General features: G+C 48.7%; 1 protein-coding gene across 4 annotated transcripts; it reads right to left on the bottom strand.

Moving 5' to 3' along the window:
- Window positions 1-3,200: 3,200 nt before the first annotated feature.
- Atp6v1e2 (ATPase H+ transporting V1 subunit E2) lies at window positions 3,201-19,629 on the bottom strand. 4 transcript variants are annotated; one of them, XM_036170858.1, is made up of 3 exons: window positions 18,789-19,629; window positions 17,055-17,198; window positions 3,201-4,109 (listed from the first exon to the last, which is right to left on the bottom strand). In XM_036170858.1, the coding sequence occupies exon 3, from the start codon at window positions 4,007-4,009 to the stop codon at window positions 3,329-3,331; it is 681 nt and encodes a 226-aa protein (XP_036026751.1). In that variant the 5' UTR covers window positions 4,010-4,109; window positions 17,055-17,198; window positions 18,789-19,629; the 3' UTR covers window positions 3,201-3,328. The 4 variants fall into 4 exon arrangements, 3 of the variants coding, with proteins under 3 accessions (XP_036026751.1, XP_036026753.1, XP_036026754.1); XM_036170860.1 differs by having other exon boundaries at window positions 19,492-19,629; XM_036170861.1 differs by lacking the exon at window positions 18,789-19,629 and adding an exon at window positions 17,988-18,009.
- Window positions 19,630-19,781: the final 152 nt, after the last annotated feature.

Genomic DNA, 19,781 nt, shown 5'->3' with positions numbered 1-19,781 from the left:
GGTTTGGTCTCGCAGCGTTTTCTGGGACTGGCCACATGACCAAAGCATCCATGCCATCTCCGTCTCCTGCTGCTCTCCAGGAAGCTCAGAGTCACAGCTCCGTCTACATTCTTCCTCTGCCTGCTGTCAGATCTAACCCCTGATGAAGCACTCACTGGTACAATGAGGGGGAGGGGAGACTGGTGGTGAGGGTTCCTGTACCCCAGCTCCCCTCAGCGGGGGAAGTCTCCCCAGCATCCAGGCCACTTTCTGCACAGCATGCCGCCAACAGCTGGCCTCACACCTCAGAAGGAAGTGCTAATGAGCAGAGCATGGGGAAGGGCTGTGCCTGCTTGTGGGTTCTCAGGGGTTTGTCCCAAGAACACACCTTCTTCAGGGTAGAATGTGGGCACTGATAAAGAGTATAAACCGCTAACCACATGCCTAGGCAAGCATTTCTAAAGCAAAGACCCTGGGGTAGGGCGCACACACCGCTGGCGACTCCACGGCAGGATGAGGCAGTCTGCCACCCATGCCAAGTTAGTCCTAGGGCCAAGCAGCAGATCGGAAGGCTGGAATGTGCATTTCCTATGGCACCTGTGGAGGACACTAGGCAGGCGCACCCCCTCTGGAGCACCCCAGTTTGTGTACACAGGTGCAAAGCAAGGTCCTGCTCATGGAAGGAAGAGGTGCAGAAGCCCCCAGATGCATTCAGGTGAGAATTCCTCAAGTTCAACAGCTCTGTTACAGTCCTTTCTCCCAGGCACAGCAGAGAAGGATTTTCTTGTCAAGCTCTGATTCTGAAATACTGTGGAGATACCTTTCCCCAGACTTTTATGCCACATCCCTTCTCTTCTTACAAGCCAGAGTAGGAGAGACCCAGGAGTTCCCTGCTGTGGGATGTCTTTCTGAATGCTGTGAATATGTGTTGCTCTGATTGGTTGATAAATAAAGCTGTATTGGCCTATGCCAAGGCAGCTTAGAGGCAGGCGGGAAATCCAGGGGAGAGACAGGAAGAAGAAAGGCAGAGGTGGAGGAGACACCATCCCACCGTCCAGGGAGCAGCATATAATGGCACACACATAAAGCCACGGAACATGTGGCAACATATAGATTAATAGAAATGGCTGAGTTTAGTTATAAGAACTAGCTAGCAAAAATTGAGCCATACATAGGCCGTGGCCATGCAATTTGTAATAATATAAGCCTCTACATGTTTACTTGGGTCTGAGCTGCTGCAGGACCAGGCGGGACACAGGAAAACTTCTGACTACAGTCCCCTCTCCAGAATGTCCATTAATACTCACTCAGAGCCTCTGTGTCACCCAACACCAGATGCAAAAGTCACATAGTCCAGGGAGCTGGCAGCGTGTGGGAGACAAGACAGGTGGAAAAGTGGCACCAGGAAATAAAGGCCTCTCCTGTTGAGCCCTCAAAGGAACTGGGGAAATGCCGGTGCTTGGTTGAACACCCCTTTTGGTTTGGTTGAAGGGACATGGTGAAGGGGTATACTGGAACCGTGGTGGGGGCGGAGACAAGGATAAGTCATGTGTGACCTGGCAACTCTGTGAGGAGAATTTGGCAAATCGTGGAGATGGGACTTAGGAGAAAGAAGATTCCAAGTGGCTTTTCTGAGTCTCAATTCCAGCCCTTTCCTGAGGCCCTGTGAGATTTCTGCCCCTGGGTTACATGAATCGCCCCAACTTACTAATAACCTGCCCCCAGCCCTGTGTTTGAGTCCTATGGGGCTTCTGTTCAGTACATGGTCCTAACCAGACAGGGCATTGGCTCTGGAAAGTTGTTCCGAGTTTCTTCTGTCCCAAACCTTTTAACCAATGGCACGTACTCACGGATTAAACGTGAAAGCATTCACACCCACACAGACCTAACTATGGAAATCGTGGGGTCCAGTGTAAAATAAAAAGGCAGGACCCTTTGTTTAAACAGTAGTGGAAGTCTGGTGGCATGGGGAGGGCTTTTTTTTTGCAATCTCCCCACTTTTCCTGTTTCTTTACTATTTAATGTCTTCCTAAATAAAGCAAAATCAGCACAGATTGTACTACTCACTTGGAGGGCTTGCCTCAGGTACATAGGTATGTGTACCATATGTGTGCCTGGTGCCTGCAAAGGTCATAATGAAATGGATCCCCTGGAACCAGAGTTAGAGATGGATGGCTATGAGCCACCATGTGGGTGCTGGAAATGAACTGGGGTCCTCTGAAAGTTCAAGCAACAAGTGCTCTTCACTAGTGAGGTATATCTCCAGCCCCACCATTCATTTTACAGTATGTAATGCCCACATGTAAACAAAAGTGATCATACTCTGCTTCTCCCAGAAAGTACTTCAAGCTGTCTGGGAGAGAGAGCCCAAATCCCCACAGGCACTCAGCTATCTGAGTGAGGACTCCGCCAGGTGTGGGGATTTTTTGCAGGCCACAGGCATGCCCTCAGAAGCTCCTGAGGATCCTGCCTCGATACTTGGGCCTGGGAAGTTTGACAACTGCTGGTTCCCATCAGCCTCAAGAATGACACACTGCTCCTGAGCTGAGATCAGAGATGTTTATCATTATGCTTGACCCTGAACTCCATAGAGTGTGTCTACTCTACTCAGACACAGCATACATACATACAGGGCCAGAGAGGTGTTGGCAATGTGAGCTGGAAATGGAGAAGGCTGGGCCTTGGTGCAGCAGAGAGATAGCAAAGACAGGCCAAGAATGAACTTCAGGAATATAGGCGAGCTTCTGAAATCAGTAGCACACATAAGCCAAGGGTCCAAACCCATGGTACATACCCCAATGTCCCACTGCAGCTTCCTACACATCTCCAAAGATATCACGAATTTCAAGGCAGTGGTTACAGGGACATGAAATCATTGGTTCAGTTTCTGGTTCCCTGGGGCTTTTCTGAGCATGAGCCCGGGGGAAGCTGTCCCAGACACATCTATGATGTTGACCCTCATTCAACTATTATCACAAGGTACTAAAGCTGAAACGAGGGAGGAAAAACACACTTCATATTTGAATACACTTAGAGCCTGGGACTCATAGGTCAAAGGTGCGATTCATGTCTCACCTAAGGCAAAGACATCTTCACTTCCTTCATCCCAGACTTCAAAGTGCCCCAGAAACTGTCATAAACACGGATGAACTAGAATTTGATTTCTGAGCATCCTTTGGGCTTTATTCCAAAGTTAACAATGTGCGATTCTTTTAGCCATTCAAAGCTAGTAATCAACACCCAAGCTTCCAAAGAGGAAGAAGCACCCCGCCACCCCAGTTCCCATTGTCCAAATGACTTAAGACTTTTCTGACTTTGCAGTTCAACCCAAGCTTCCCTCTCCAGAGCCTTATATAAAGAACTTTCTATTGGCATTAACTCCAAACAAAGCCTTTCGTATCTCTGGCATCTTTTCCAGGGCTGCGAGATTCAGTCGACTTTCCAGGGTATTGGAGACCTTTATTCTGTGATCACCGCTATAGACCTCCACCCCTCCAGCGGTATTCGATGGCAAATATATCTCTTGATCAACCTGGACGTCTGAATGCTTTTGGCAGAGCATCACGTACTGAGGGATGGCCCTTTGCACTGCCGCCTCCACCAGGTGGAGGTCCTGCAGCCTGCAGCGGACGATCATCACAGGCTCCAGAAGCCGGAGCAAGGACTGGAGCACAAGTTTATCCAGCAGCTCCTGATAGACACCTAGATCCGACGCAATTTTAATGAGTCCCTCCTTCGCGTCCCTGAGCAGTTCCAAGATGAGATCGTCTCGGGCTCTCAGGACTGTGAGCCGTGCCTGATTTCTCATGGTGGAGAGCTGGATTTTTTTCTGCTGCTCTATCTGCTTCTCCTTCTTCTCATAATAATCCATAATCTTTAGTCTCTGGGTCTGCACGAGGCGGCCTTTCTCGATGCTGAACTCTTCCTCTGTCTTGGCATCTATCTCCTCTGCCTTTTCATTGGCTTCTTGCTCAATGAACGCCATCATGTGCTTGATCTGCTTCTGCACATCGATGTCAGTCAGGGCCATGGCTGCTCTCAGAGAGTGGGGCGGAGGGAGACCCCGTGGGCCCTTTGGTGTCTTAGATTTAGGGCAGTTTCCGGAGTTTTGCTGGAGTTCTGCTTCCTCCCTGCATAGTACACAAAGGAGGAAAGGGGAAATCAGACTCTAAAGGGAAGGATCCTGGAGACCCTCTCGATAGCCCTCAGTTTGTAGGTAAGTAAACGGAAGCCCAGGGATGGGAAGTGATGTGTAAGAAGCCACTCACTCCCTAGTGACAGAGGCTGTGTCCTCTTTCCCTTCCTCTTCCCCTCGTTCTCACATGATAGCCGGAAGTTGGGGGGGGCATTCTAGTCCTGAATTCTCTAGGCAATGATGGCTGAAGACTCAGAAAGTCAATGGAGCGGAAATACCAAATCAATACATAAAGAATGTCTCCACATGGGGCTGGAGAGATGGCTCCGCCATTAAGACCTGAGTTCAATTCCCAGCATTCACACGGTGGCTCACAAGGACCTGAAACTCCAGTCCCAGGGGATCTGATACCTTCTTATGACTTCCTTGGGCACTGCACATATGTGGTACACAGACGTATACGCAAGCAAAACACCCATACACACAATTTTTTTAAGGTTACAAAAACATTACGGGATGGGGAAGACTGAAGAGAATCAAGAGAACCTGATAATTGTAGGATTCAATCCAGGAAGACTGCGCAGAAGCAGAAGGCTTCACAAAATCTCTAATGATATGAAGACGTAGAGTATGGCTAAGTGGATAAAGGCACTCTGGGGAGAGGCATGGGGCTGAAGAGGCCAAAGGTGGTCTTTTCACTGGGAATGGCTTCCAAGCTTGTGCATGCATTTGAATCGCATCGAGGACCTACCTATAAGAAATCCATTGTGGAAAGCCTCATTCCACCCCTACTGCTCATCCTATACCTGTGGTCATCAAAACCTCTGCCAGGATCATCTGGGGTCCGGGATGTGAAAAGGAGTGTTGGGCTAGATGGACTGCTTCCCGAAGAGTCCCAGTGAGCTGTGTTTGGTCCCCAGGCTCCACGTAAAGGCGGAAGCACAGACTCAACTCGACTCCTCTGACCTCCAGGAATGCACAGCGGTGTGTGTGCCGAGTGTGTGTGCCACCACACTCACAAACACGCATCATACACACATCCTCCTCCAATAATGACTGTAACAAAGGAGAGGAGGAGGAGGAGGAGGAAAATCCTCAGACTGGGGATATGCTTCAATGGGAGAACAATTGCCTCTTGTGCACACGGCCCTGGGTTTCATCTAGCACCACAGAAACAAACAGAACAATGACAAAATAAAAATAAAAAACAAACAAACAAAAAACCCTCTCCTACTAGGATAAAATGGCTGTGACATTCACAAGTTTACAACAGCTGTGGGTTGTTTGCATAGAACCCACAAAAGACTGAACCCATAAACCCGTCAATCAGAGATGGATGAGGGGTTAGTGGGGTTCCCACCCAACCCAGGAAAGCTAACAGCAGCAGTCTTGAGCTGCTGGAGGAGAGAAAGTCATCTTCTCTAGTAACAGAGCTGTCCATGAGTGACTAATGCTCCAATGTTCCCTACCTGTGACCCCAGGACCTGGTTAAACCCAATAGGTCACAAAGAAAAAAAAAAAAAAAAGACTAAGTATGGTGGAGATTTGGTAGGGGGAAAGGAAGCCTGGAAATGGGGGTGTGTGGGAGGAGAGTAAGGGATGGTGGTGGTGGAGTTTTGTGTGACCAGAATAGTCACACAAAATTAGATAATGTGAAATTATCTAAGAATAAATTAATTAAAAAATAAAACTCAAAAGATTCTCATCAACTCAGAAAAAAATGTCAGCCAGGCGGTGGTGGCACACGCTTTAAATCCCAGCACTCAGGAGGCAGAGCCAGGCGGATCTCTGTGAGTTCGAGGCCAGCCTGGTCTACAAAGCGAGATCCAGGAAAGGCGTAAAGCTACCCAGAGAAACCCTGTCTCGAAAAACCAAAAAATAAAAAAAAAAGTCTGAAAAAAAAATGAAGAACTAAATAAATTTTAGAGCTAAAGAATAATTGAAATAAAAAGATATTAAAGGCATAATCAGGACTGGTGAGATGCTCAGTGGGTAACGGTACTTGCCTCCAAGCCTGAAAACCTGAGTGTGATCCCTGGGACCCGCAGGTAGAAGGGAAAAAACCAATTCTAGTAAGTTGTACTTTGAACTCTACACCCATGCCCTGATATTCACGTCATTTTAAATGTTTCAAAAAGGCTGGCCATGGTGGCGCACGCCTCTAATCCCAGCACTTAGGAGGCAGAGGCAGGCCAAGCTGTGACTCTGAGGCTAGCTCAGTCTAATAGCAAGTTCCAGGTCAGCCTGAGCTACACAGCAAGTTCCCATCTAAAATAACTTTTATCCAAAAAGAACATTGTTGAACTTATCTCATGCTCGTTTGAAGTATGCTTTTGAAAACTACGGTTTCTTTTGTCAATAGAGAAAAAACCATTCCCTGCTCCTACATAAGACACGTTGATTAAATCAGTTGTAAAAGGCTCCCCAAGTGACTCTGCTGGTCACCAGCTTTTGGAACCACCATGGATGAAAGGCTAGGGAGTCTGAGATGTAGGACACCCCGGGCATGTGTATAGAGGAACAAACACATTAGGCGAGCCTTTACCAGTTCCCTGCCAGGAGCCGCCTTTGGTCTGGCGCCGTGAGTCTGACACAGAATGTGGAACTTGGAACACACACTGACTGGAACCTGGCACTGTCATATCCTTCTGTACCGATGACCCTGGCCATCTGACCAAGCAGCTCCAATTTACAGCTCGGCCTCCCCTTAGGAAGGCTGTCCAGTTCTGCCAAGAAGAGTCCAAGAGAGGGTTCCTTGGCACTGAGGCTGAGACCGGGGCTTAAGCTTGCACACTGAGAATCTCAATTAAGTTGGTACAGAGAGGGCCCCACTCTGGGGTGGCCTCTCCTTAACAGACATCTGTATAGACCCAAGCAGCTAGCTTATTAATTTACTAATGAAAACTAACAGCTGCCATGCTGGTGGGTCGTGGCCTCTTTTCTTGAGGGCAAGTTGCCTGCGGAGCCGAATCTGAAGGCTGTTGAATGAGAGAGCAGTCCAATCCAGATTCACCAGCCACTCCCATCAAAATGGGGCTGCTGGGCTCCTCTTCACGATGGAGGTGCCTCTCTGTGCCCAGACAGTGCCAATTTCTACCGTGCAGGCTCCTCAGTAGGGTGCCCAGCTCTGCACTGAACAGGCATCTCATTTTCTGAAGCAGCTCGGGTCCCCTTCCACCCAGTTTCCTCATGGATATAATGTAAATATCCGTGGATATAATACAACTGCATCCACATCGTGGGGCCATTGCTTAAATAAAAGAAGTGAAGACTGATCTCAGCGCTGGGCAGTCAGTCGTCCTGGGTGGTAACTGCCATCAACACACTTGCTGCCATGACCTGTTCTTTGGATTTGGGTGTCACACTCCTCATTACAGTCCCTCTTTGGGCATGAAGGAGCTAGACCTGATTTGACTTTTAATCGCTAGCCTTGCCTCTTTATTTTAAAAAACAAAACAAAACAAAACAAAAAAACCCTAGTAGCCCCAGCTGAAGTTCAGGGCTTCCTCTACCATGTCACAGTGCCCTCACTTATCAGTAGTCCAGACACAGGCACACCCTCGGTGATGGTGGGCAATGTTCTGAATTCCAAGGTCCCAGGCTGGGGGTAGGAGTGGATCATCTCCTAGCTCATTACCACCGCCTCCAGAGGCTGCAGTCCACCGTCCTTGTGGTCCTTCCTGGGCTTCCAAGGCCTTTCTACTGTGTTCATTAATGCTGGCCTTGGAAGCAGCTGCAGGGTGGGGTGGGCTGAAATTCAGGGCTAGGGCAAACGTGTCTGCAGGAACTCAGGCGTCCATGTCATGTGTCTGGCAGATGTAACTTCCCGCCTGTCTGGGATAGAGTTTGTGAGCTCACGTGGGCCTGTGGTTTAAGCAAGACAACAAACCAAACAGAAAATCTCATGTCTGCTTTTGCATAAAGGCCCAGAGTCCCCTACTTCCTTGACAGGAGCATTTTGTCCTGCTGACATCTGGGGCTGGGACAACAAGCTGGGTCTCTAAGCCAGATGTACCTCCCAGCATCTACACTGTATTTAGTAACAGGGCATCTTTGCTGCTTCAAACCCTAAGCACACGAGCCCGGTTCCACTCAGTAATGCTTGTTCACACTGTTCCCTCAAGTAAAAATGTCCAGCTCGACAAAGTCCCACCCTGACCATCAGACTCATTTGAGTCACACTGCTTCTTAGGCCTCTGGGCTCCTCGTCCAAATGACAACAACTGAGAGCTGGGCCCGGAGCCCTTGGCACTCCAGCAGAGGTAGGTGCAGGTGGGCGCTCCTTCAGTGTGGTTGACTGGACTAAGGGCTTGGAGTCAGGAAAGAATGTTCCTTCTCTTTTTCTTCTGTTTTTTCTTTTTTTGTCTTCTTAAATTGTCAAATACAACATACATTCAGAAAAGTACGCAGAATGCAAATGTGCAGCTTAATGAATTGTAACTGGGGAGCCCTGGCCTCCAAGCAAACATTTGGTAACTACCTACCACCCAGGTCAAGAAAGGAAATGTCAAGGGCCAGCGAGATATCTCAGTGGGTAGAGGTGTGCCTGCCACCAAGTCTGCTGACCTAAGTCACATGATTCACATGGTAAAGAGAGAACAGATTCCCACAGGTTGTCCTCTGACCTCCAAACATGCGTCATGGCACACTCATACTAATACACAACACATCCACACAAAATATGTTAGTTAATTTTTTTTTAAAAAAGGAATGTTACTCAGACCTCAGACCTCCTGTGACTGTGGATGGGATATTTTAGAGCTGGTGGTTTTGGATCTGTGGGTATGGGGAAGGTCCTAGGAGGATGCATGAGCTTGGAAGTCTCTATTTCTTCAGGCTCTCACCTACATGAAGCTGTGTGCATCCTAGAAAAGTGAGGAGTCCTTCCCACCCCCCAAGAGGAAACCAAGCGTTGTCAGCCAGGACCCTTGCCCAGATCCTTCATTCCAGCCATGTCTGTAAGCATGCCTGAGGTCAGATGTGTGTGGTATGGTCTCTCTACCCCGTCAAAAGGGAAGTGACATCAGATTCGGGCCTCTAGACACTCAGGGATTGCCAAGCAACAAGAGGAAGGGATTTTCCAGGGCTCAAAGCATGAGGCAATGTGTAGGGCCCAGGAAGTAGGTGAAGATATTTTGGAAATCCTATGGGGGAGTTCAGAATTAAGTGTGTGTGAGGTGCATCCCCTTCTCTGTCTTTCGTCAAATATTGGCTGAGCAGTATGTGAGGCACTGTGCAGGTACCACCAAGAGAGTGAGAATAAGGTGGATGCCTGCCCTGGCTCCCAAGCCCATGGTATGATGGGAGACATGGTTTGGAAGCAGGAAATCACAACCCAGAGGGCTGGGCATTAGCAATGTCAACACAGCTACGTGACAGGAGGGATCTAGCCCAAGCTCATCACAGGCTGTTATGGTGTCCTGCCCTGCAGACAGTTCAGTCTTACAAGTGAGTGCTTTCAAATGTCTGGGTGTTGACAATAAAACACAAGTGAGGGACCAGGGGGATGATGATAAATGGAAGGATGTGCAGACATTTAGGGACACTCAGACAAAATGCGGTTTCAGGGAGATCCAGTATAGCACCTCAACTTGGAGCAAGTCCTCTGGAAAAGAGGACGTTGGTAGAATTCACAATTGGGGATGTATCCAAATTGACAGGAATGGCTTCACCGAGATCCAATTCTTAGCAGGGACTTGAGCTGCCCAGAAAGGCCTCTGGCTAAGATGTGTGGAAAGGTACCTGCCACTCAAGGTGAAAGGGGGCAAAGCGAAAAGAACAGGCAGAGATAAAGTGGCGGCAGGTTTCGGTTGAGTGACAGAGCCTATGGCTTCCCAACAGGGTTGCCGCTTGACCCAGCTCTGGTCTGGGGAGATTCACCCAGTGGTGGCAGAGGCCGAAGAGAAGAACTGGCAATAAAGCAGGTGAGGCCTGGCATGAGAGACCGGGTGTCAGTAATGAAAGGGGAGGAGGGCCAGAAAGGCTATCATGCAGTGACGCTTGGATGGCACCCTCACAGGGCAGAGCAGCTGGGCCGGGGGTAAGGCTGTGAGACGGTGGGAACTCTGTGCCGTGCTCTGGGGAACCAGCTGGGGGTGGGCAAGGAAGAACGAAACACTCATTCGATCCAGAAGTAAAAGCGCACTCCTAGACAGACAATCCAGGGCCAGAAAAGAAGCAAGACTGCTTCAGTGAGGACAGTGAGGACCAGAGACTCCATCCCAGCAGCTAAGCAATTTCTGGTCCCGGCTGCAGAGTGGGAAACGCCTGTTTGGGCCAGGCAAAAAAGGGAAGAGAGAGCCCGACCAGGCGAGGGAACATTTCTTCCAAAATCATTTACATTAAGGAACCACAAGTTAGCCTCTTCTAGAACATCTGCAGGTCAGGCTTTTCAAAGCAGTACTTCAGAAAGGCTGGGTTCTCTCCAAGAGCAGTTTGCTTCAAATTAGCATAGCTTGGTTTCCAGAGACAGTGTCCTCCACAAGAGAGGCCCTCCAGTTCTGTCCTTGCACCTTCCGGTGACGCAACCCAAATCACCTTGAAAAAATAAGGCATCTCCAGTATGCTGGGCTCTCCACTACAACCGAGACTGTACCTTCACCAATAGCCTCTCCTGGCCTCTTCAGGAACTCCAACCCTGCCACATGGTGCCAAGCCTCAGCACCTCAGGTTTTCCACAGCATCTGAGGCTGTGCCTTCACCAGTAACCTCTCCTGGCACCTCAAGTATCATGCCTCAACTTCCCCTCATGACCCCTTGAGTCATGCATCTTCCAAGCCAACAATGCCGTCCTGCATGGGATATGTTTACACAGCTTGGTCTGTCTGGACTTGGTCTGTCTGGACTACCGACTCTAAGTCCCTGAGGAAACACTTCCCAAGTTTCACCTCAATGATGCCGGGCTCTTCTTAACCCATAGCTGATTTTTTTTTCAGCCCTAGCTAACCAGCATTGATAGTCCCAGTAAAGCAAAGATTTCACTTTGGGGTGCTGGTCTCTTGTTAAGCAAGACCCACAGATTTCCAATGCAAAGTATCAACAGCCCTGAGAGTGGTTGCTTCCTTCTGATATTTCACAAGTGAATTTCATCTACCATCTGCATTGCCCTCAGCATTGTCTTCCATGTTCCCACAGAACATTGAGCTCCAAGGGCTTGACAGAATTTCCACACCAAACTTACAGATACTTCCGGAATCCTCCCCTAGGCAACATGGCCAGGTGTATCATTTTAATAACCCATCTCTGATGCCAACTTCTGTCCTAACTCACTTCCTATTGCTATTATAAAACACCGACCAAAACCAACTCAGGGAGGAGAGGGTTTACTTCCTCTTACAGCTTACATTCATCATGAAGGGAAGTCAAGGCAGGAACCTGGAAGCCGGGACTGAAGCAGAAGACATGGAGGAGTGCTGCTCCGTGGCTTGCTCAGCCTGCTTTCTCATACAACCCAGGGCATGGGTTGTACACAATTCTACCTGTCCAGGGGATGGCACCACCCATGGTGGGCTGAGCCATCCTACATTAACCATTAATCAAGAAAATGCTCATAGGCCAGTCTGATAGGGACATTCCTTTAATTGAGATTGCCTCTTCCTAGGCAACACTAGTTTGTGTCAAATTGACTAAAATTAACCAACATAGGGTCAGATGACCTGACTTTGACAAAGAGGCCACATCTGTGAAAGGGGGATGCTGTTTACCCTCACAATGGAACTGAAAGGGGTAAAGATGAGAAGGTTGAACAAGTTTTAGAAAGTTCTAGGTGAGTTTGTTATTACAAAGCATAACTTTCCTGGCCTCACTTCCAAGGTCCCTCACCTCTGACCTTATGTAGAACTGGACTCCACTAAACACCTATGGGGAAGTAGACCTAGGTCAGGAAGCCTCCAGAGGACCAAGCCTAAGTGTGAGGTGAGTGAGTATCCCTGGGATATAGCTCCTCAGAGAGTGCTATCTGTCCAGGATTCCAGCTGCAAGCTGAGAAGAAATACAAATGTTCAACCTCGGAGGCACACAGCGGCCATGTCTGCTATTAGTCCTCAGCCTTAAGTGACAACATATTCAGAGCGTGCTCTGATAACCAAATTCACTCTCATAGTCCTGGTTTCAACTCTTCAGAGGGACACAGCTCAACCCCTGGCACGGGTCAAGTTCTGGTTTGCAAGGAAGAGAATATAAATGTCTATCTGACATTGTCCCTTACCATGTCCAGGGTCTCTTCAGGGACTTCTTCCTTTTCCTTACCCATCCCAGTGCTTCCTATGGAGGCAGCAGGATGCAACAATGTCATCATGGCTACTCACGGAGCCCACACATGAATGGTTGGGTGGTAAAGACATAGTGCCTCCCCCATAAACGGCCAACAACCTTGGATGTTCTCAACCCTTTGTCGGAATGAGAGATGACCTACTGTGACGATGAAGGAGGTGATACTGTGGTCTGATCTTGCTGGGCTCCCATACAGCCTACATTGCTGGGACACAGAACCCCACAGGAAGTTAGAAAGTATGAGGTAGTTACCTGGATTTGTCTGGAGGCCTCTGAGACTAGTCTAATCAAAGAGGTGACTGACTAGAAGGCTGTCATGATTCTGACTTATACCCAAGTAAAAGATGAGACCAACCAGAGTGGTCCTGCCTTCTGTGCTGTGGATATCGCTCTGTGTAAATAAAGTTCTGATTGGCCAGTGGCCAGGCAGGAAGTATAGGCGGGACAAGAGAGAAGAGAATTCTGGGAAGTAGAAGGCTGGAGGGAGACACCGCCAGCTACCGCCAGGAGAAGCAACATGTAAAGACACTGGTAAGCCACACGCCATGTGGCAAAGTATAGATTAACAGAAATGGGTTAATTTAAGATAGAAAAGGTAGATAACAAGCAGCCTGCCACGGCCATACAGTTTATAAGCAATATAAGTTTCTGTGTGCTTTCTTGGTTGGGTCTGAGCGACTGTGGGACTGGCAGGTAAGAGAGATTTGTCCTGACTGTGGGCCAGGCAGGAAAACTCTAACTACACTTCTGGAACTGTGATCCAAAGCCCTCTGCTTAGCCAGGCATTAACCCTCCAGATACTGAAAAAGGAGGTCAGAGGGAGCCAGAGAAAGGCTTGGGATAGCTTCCCTGGGGGAACTCAAGGCAGAGAGTGTTTACCCAGTGAGACAAAGTTATTTTAGTACCTTTAAACCTGTTTAGCCACAGAACATGGGATGTCCTAAGCTATAAGTTAGCTCTGGATCTATGGAAACTTCTGAAAGTCCCCGTGCTTAGTTGAAAGGTCTACAGAACAAGTAGAGTAGGACAAAAGTGTTTTTCTTCCCATACCTGATACCAACTATGCCCAACGCTCTCTGCCCCATGTGACCAAGATACCTGGATGTGTGAGAGACCAGGATGGTGGCAGGGAAGTAGAAAGGACCAGACAGAGGCTAACAACATGCTTAGGGTGCTCTGCCAGGATAGTGGTTGGGCTGGTCATGGTCCTTGTTAGGCATTTACTTATGTCTTAGGAAGCCAGAATCTCCCCTTTCCCCCATTCAAAGAACAAATAGCTTGCCTTTTTAGGTCCTGAAACACAAAGGTTCTCATGTCTACATCCCATTTCCCTGGACGGTAGGCCTGGTTACCATAGCATTCTTAGGCATGATGTGCTATTATTCCTAACATGATTTTTGAAGGGCAAAGGACTTGTGGATACAGTGGGTACTCTTATAAAAAGGTCTTGCGGGTTCATATACACCTCATCTTTTTTCATTCTCTCTTTGCCCTCCTGTTCCCCCAGAGCAGATGCCGTAATGAAGTGCCATCTTGGTATCAGAGAGTAAGCCCTTTCCAGACATAGTAAAGTCTGCCACTGTGTTGATCCTGAATTTCCCAAGCTAACTATATGAGCAGCATGCTTCTGTTATTTATAAATTACCCAATCTAACACATTTTAAAAATAAGAACAGGAATCGACTCAAATAATACCATACCTGTCTCAGTGACTTTTCTATTGATGTGAACCAGGAACTCGATCATACCACATCTACAACCACTGCCTACCCCAAGGTGCCGCTTCCCAGGTCAGAAACTGACTTAGGTACCCACCAGGAAGCTGAACCTCCAGAGAGGACGTGGCTCATATTTAACCCGAGAGTCACTAACTCATGAATTTGGCAAGGATTGGATGGATGTCTGCAATGTCTGGCTTTAGGGTAAGCTCTTCTCTCCCCACTGAGACTCACAAACTAGACCAATGGTTCTCAACCTTCCCAATGCTGTGACCCTTTAATACAGTTCTTCAAGTTGTCGTGAGCCCCCCAACCATAAAATTAGTTCATTACTACTTCGTAACTGTCATTTTGCTGCTGTTATGAATTGTAATGTAACTACCTGATATGTGGCCCCAAGGGGGTCACGACCCACAGGATGAGAACCACTGAACCAGAAGATGCTCTACATTCAAAATGTGGTTCTGATGTTCACTGACCAAAGCATCTACTATGAAAGAACAGCCACAGATGAGTTTGGCTAGTAGGCATCATCGCTACCACCTATATCTAAAGAATCCATGTGTCTGTCACTTCTGAACAGGAACTCAATTACACCACTCAGTACCGATGTGTGGGGTAAAATACTGACTTCACTTCTCAGAGAATTCTTTGAAGCTATGAAAGGGGACAACTCCTAAATTATGTGAGCATTTCATTCCAGCAACCCCTGAGGACGAGTCCTCTCCTACAGTCTAGCAAGGGGTGGTGATATTGCCAGTCCCAGTGGCTGCTGTCCTAAGCCCAGGGTATAGCGGAAGGCAGAAGGTGACAGAACATTACAAGTGGTACTTCAGCCTGAATCCTCAGTGTCTGGGGTATAATCCTGAGTTTCTGGGACGTACTGAACTGGAAAGGGGGATCTAGTTATTCACTTGGAAATGAAAACCAAGCGAGGCAATTTTATTAGATTTGGTTTTTATTATTCTAATCATTAAGGTTCAATGATTTTAAAGAACTCACTTCAGTGTTTAAGCCATTAGTACCCCAGCTCAAAAATACCATGCGATGTCCGTTACCAAAGAAAGCGACGTAGACGGAGGTGCAGACAGGAAGGCATGGCATGTGGCCAGATGATGTGGAGTCAGTAAGATCTGTCTGTGTGGCAGGCGAGTCCTTGGCAGTTACGTGGCTCAATGTGAACACAGGGATGATGTGTAAGAGGAAGCAGTGGCACGAAGGATGATGATCATTTCACTTCCTTATTGATAACTTCTCAGAAGGGATTTCAGAGAGGGAGGAGAAACACACCAAGACTTGGAATGAGCATGGGCTCCTGTAGAGACAACCTAATAGACTGGACTTGGCAACCGATCATGGATCAGAGAAGCATTTATCTCATCTTCTTCCTCTGCACCTGACCTGACACGCACTTCAATTCTCCCTTTAACACGATCCTATCCACTGTAGCATTGGGAGACCTAGGAACTCTGGTGAGCAACACCTGGGATGGCAGGGATGTCGCTGGCTGCCTCTCCAGTGGAGTCTCCTTCATAACTGCTGCCCATCACGTAGGAAGTACAGAATCTAGTCCAAATGAAGCCCATGCCTCAGTAGTAAGGGCTGATAGAGCCAATCAAAATGGTCCCAACCCCTTCTCACAATGATGGTTTTATGGATGAAGCCCAGGGGTTAGGCAAATGCTATCCAACATTGCACTACCATGACTGATTTAAAGATGAACTGAAATAACCAATCAGATGAAGTCCAAGGCTTTTAATTAGTGAGTCAAGGAAAAGCTACTGGTCAGAGCAGTAAATGGAAGATACAATCCCGCCCCATACTGTTACAAACCCCATGGATTTCTGTCATATGGACATTCTGGCACCTCCCTCTCTTCTTCATGTCCATGTGAATGCTTCATTCAGTCTTTTTTTTTTTTTTTTAAAAAAAGATTTAGTTATTTATTATGTATACAGTGTTTTGCCTGCTTGCCAGAAGAGGGCACCAGATCTCATTATAGACAGTTGTGAGCCACCATGTGGGTGCTGGGAATTGAACTCAGGACCTCTGGAAGAACAGCAGCCAGTGCTCTTAACCTCTGAGCCATCTCTCCAGCCCCATTTCATTCAGCCTTACATGATGTCTCCCCTCCTCCGTCTTGGTCTCCTATTTGCCAAATCCATGCTCTAGTTCCAAAGTGGTCTCAAATGACAGACCTGAATCTGTTGTTTTTCTTTGTCTACAGTCTTGGATGCATTACCATGGGACATACACCCAGCGGCAGGAGAGTGGAAGACATTTCCAACCTTACTTAGCCCTGCCACTTGGCTGTGTAACTGAGCAAGTTTCTAAATGTCTTTGCATATTCCTACCTAAGCTGAGAATGGGATCACTGGAAGAGTCAGAGTTGCTTTGGTGACCAGCGGCTGAAAACTAACTTCAGTTTGTTAGGCAAAAAGGAGGGCTGAATTAGCTCTGTCTGTCCAAAAGAGCCAGTAAGGCCTCGGGAACAACAGGATCCCGAACTTAAATGACCTACACAAGCTTTGCGTGTGCATACTTGAGGGCGGGGCGCCTGCCCATTGTTGCTTCTCTGGGCTTTCTAGCTTGTTTTCTTGCACTGACTAGTTCCTGAGTGGCCAACAGTGTTCACATCCACACAAGCCAGCTCTGCAGTGAAAGAGAAGAAAGTCCTGTTGTGAGCCCCAAACTCAAAAACTTCAGGAAATTTGTGTCTTGTCTTGCCTTGGATTCGGTACCCATGTAGGGCTAGTCCTCGGGGGTTCGGGCAGGCTGTGTAAGAAGAGAGCTTCCTGTGAAGCCACAGGATGACAGAAGATGAAATTACAAAGAATATTTGTCAGAAGCAAGTGGTGCTGTCGTAGGCAGGCCAACTAATAGCTGCTGTCTACAAGTCTTACCCTGCATAGTCATTTTAGAGATAAAATGAGATTATCTACATCACTGACCTCCAAGTACACAGCACAATGCAGGTGCTCAGCCAATCTCCTCCTCGTTCACTGTATCCTTGCCTTTAGGACCACCGCTACCTAGACGGTGCCTTCGTCTCTTGCTATGTAGATGAAGATGAACCTCTCTGAGTGTGTGTGTCCCTATGGGAATAAGGTTTGACAAACAAGAAGTATCATCAGTTCCTATACACCACTAAGCCTGCCCTCTGTCCACTGCAGATGGCTGCCATCCCCAGGAAATTGTGTGCTGCACTTCCTTGGCCAGGGCATGCTGTCTGCTTTTCCCAGGCCTTCCCCTATTAGCCTCGCGAGCCCCAGGCCAATGATACCACTTCCGCAAATCACTCCTGGGCACACCCACAGCTGTGCGCTACTGCCTCCTTGCCTCTTCTAGAAGACCGTTCTTTCTCCTCTACCAGGGTACTGATTACATTATACAGCAGTTATCTGTTTACAGATCAGCTCCTTGCCGCTCCCCTCTAGTGATGGTGGCTTGCCAGCTCCAAGTCCCCTGGCTAGGAAGAAAGCCTGGCTTCTAGGCGACCTCAATTCATGCTTGTTAAATGAAATACTGAATGAGTCAATGAGGAGGAGGAAGGCAGAGTAGAGGAAAAAGAGAAGGCTGCCAAGTCAAGTTCACTGTTCCCACAGACCTGTGTCTGTTTCAGTGTTCACAGTTCAAACAAAAGGGGGAAAAGAAAAAGCGGAGGCCTATGGGATGCTTAGGAACAAAGTCGCTTCCTGTCCCCGAGTCCTTGACATTTGAGAACTGGTTTTGGTTTTGTTCCGTTTTACCACTTGGGCATTTTTTCCCCCATGGGAAATCGAGGGTCTTGCAGAGGTCTAATGAGTCCAGTTTGAAGGGAGCAGGGCCTGACTGGGCAGCCTTCTGGATGACTCCCCCACCCCCTTTCCAATCCATATCCATACCAGGTGTGACCGTCCCCAGAGCTCTAATAGCCTTGGCAGTCTGTTTGGCATTACTGTGGGCCAAGGGAATGAGGTCACTGTCGCCAATGAAATCACCACTGCATGATTCATCACACATCAGTTCCCAACTTGGAGTGTGCTCTGAGATTCCCAGAGCTTCCCACAGCCATCCAGAACCTGGGGTCCCAGTGTGATGAGCTCACGTTTTTTAGAGCAGAAAACTGAGGCCCAGAGAAAGGCAGCCACGCTGCTAACTTGTGGTGTTTGGACCAAATTCAGCTTTCCGGCAGAGCTGGCTCCTACTCTTCAACTTCTTCCACAGATCCTCCTTTCAGAATACTAGCCTCTGCAAACGCCGCCTGAGCTAATGGTCTTTCAAGCGGCAAACCTTCCTCTTCTCCCCTCCACGGGAAAGTGGCAAGCTCTGACTTCAAGGCAATTGGTTGCCTTTCTTAGCCTTTGAGAATTTATAAAGTAACTGGATTTATCAATGCTGCCAAGGCAAGAACCTCCACTCAAATGCAATGGGAAGGGTACAGAGAGTTGCTCCCATCCGTTCACAAAGAACTTTAAACGATACTTGAAATCTTCCCGGTAGAATTGAAATTGGGTTTAGGATTTGAGTATTGGCCCCTGGGGATCGTGAAAATGAAATAAGGACTTTATAGTAAGCGTTTGCCCCAAGTGCTCCTGAAGTCCTTGACCGCCAGGAATAACAAGGAAGCCTTCTTGTAACCACTTCCCAGGTACCAGTTTCCTCACTCAAAACCTTAGGACGAGGGTCTAAATGGCCCCACGTACCTCTCAACACAGCAATTTCTACCACTGTGAATCAGTGTGTGCAAGTGATTTCCCCGTCAGCAAGTCGAGGATAGGGTGCGGTGCGGGGTCAGCTCAGAATGCGCCTTCGCCCCAATGCCACAAGTTTTAAGCAGCCCTGGGCCACAGAATGGGCCTGGCCAGACAAGTGTTTCCGGACTTGCCAGACAGAGGCGCAGAGTTGGCCCTGGATCTCTGGCCAAATCTCAGAGAGCATGAGGACACATCCTATCTCAAGGATCACAACCAAATACTTTTGGAGAGACCTTTGGGAAAGCTTGCAAGCCTCGGACAATGTCGCCTCCAGGGGGAGCACAAATAACATTTGCGGTCTCCCGACGAGGGCTCGCCCCTTTGTGGCTGGTTGGGGGTGCAATATGCTGCATCTCTCTTAGTCACCAATTTCATAGAAAATGACTCAAGCTCGTGCTGCGAAAGGCGTGGGGTGTTGATGCTGAAGAGCAAGCAATAAGCCAGGAGTCCCAGTTCCCCAGCCCAGAGACCCACCATCCTTCCAGCCTCCGCGCGCCTTTCTAATTATTGTTATTAATTATTTTTATAACCCTCTTGGCCGCTGTTCCCGATTCCTAGTTGCGTGGAGCACTTGCAGGCCCATAGGATGGCTCCTGCCTTCCAGGCAGAATTTAAATAGATACATCTGTATCATTTTGCACAATTGCGTCACCGTTGAAGTCGTCGTGGTTCCCCCAAAGGCCTCCACGTCTCCTCCCCGCACTAGGGCCTGCAGACGCTTCCGGGCTCCGGCCGCACTTTCGCGAGGAGCCCTGGGCTCCTCCCGAGCGGCTGCCCGAGAGCCCCTCCCCCAGCCCCCTCCGTCCTCCGGGCTCCCGGGCGCCTCCTCCGCTGCCTCCGCTGCCTCCGCGCCCGCCTCGCGGGGAGTCAGGCTAGGGTGAGCGGCAGGGTCCCCCCCCTCCCCCCGGCGGGCGCGGGTGCGAGCGCCCGGGCGCGGGACGC

Source organism: Onychomys torridus, chromosome 21 (assembly GCF_903995425.1).
Source record: "Onychomys torridus chromosome 21, mOncTor1.1, whole genome shotgun sequence".
Classification (NCBI taxonomy): domain Eukaryota; kingdom Metazoa; phylum Chordata; class Mammalia; order Rodentia; family Cricetidae; genus Onychomys; species Onychomys torridus.
The sequence above is the reverse complement of the archived record's forward strand: the minus strand, read 5'-3'. Positions and strand labels throughout refer to the sequence as shown.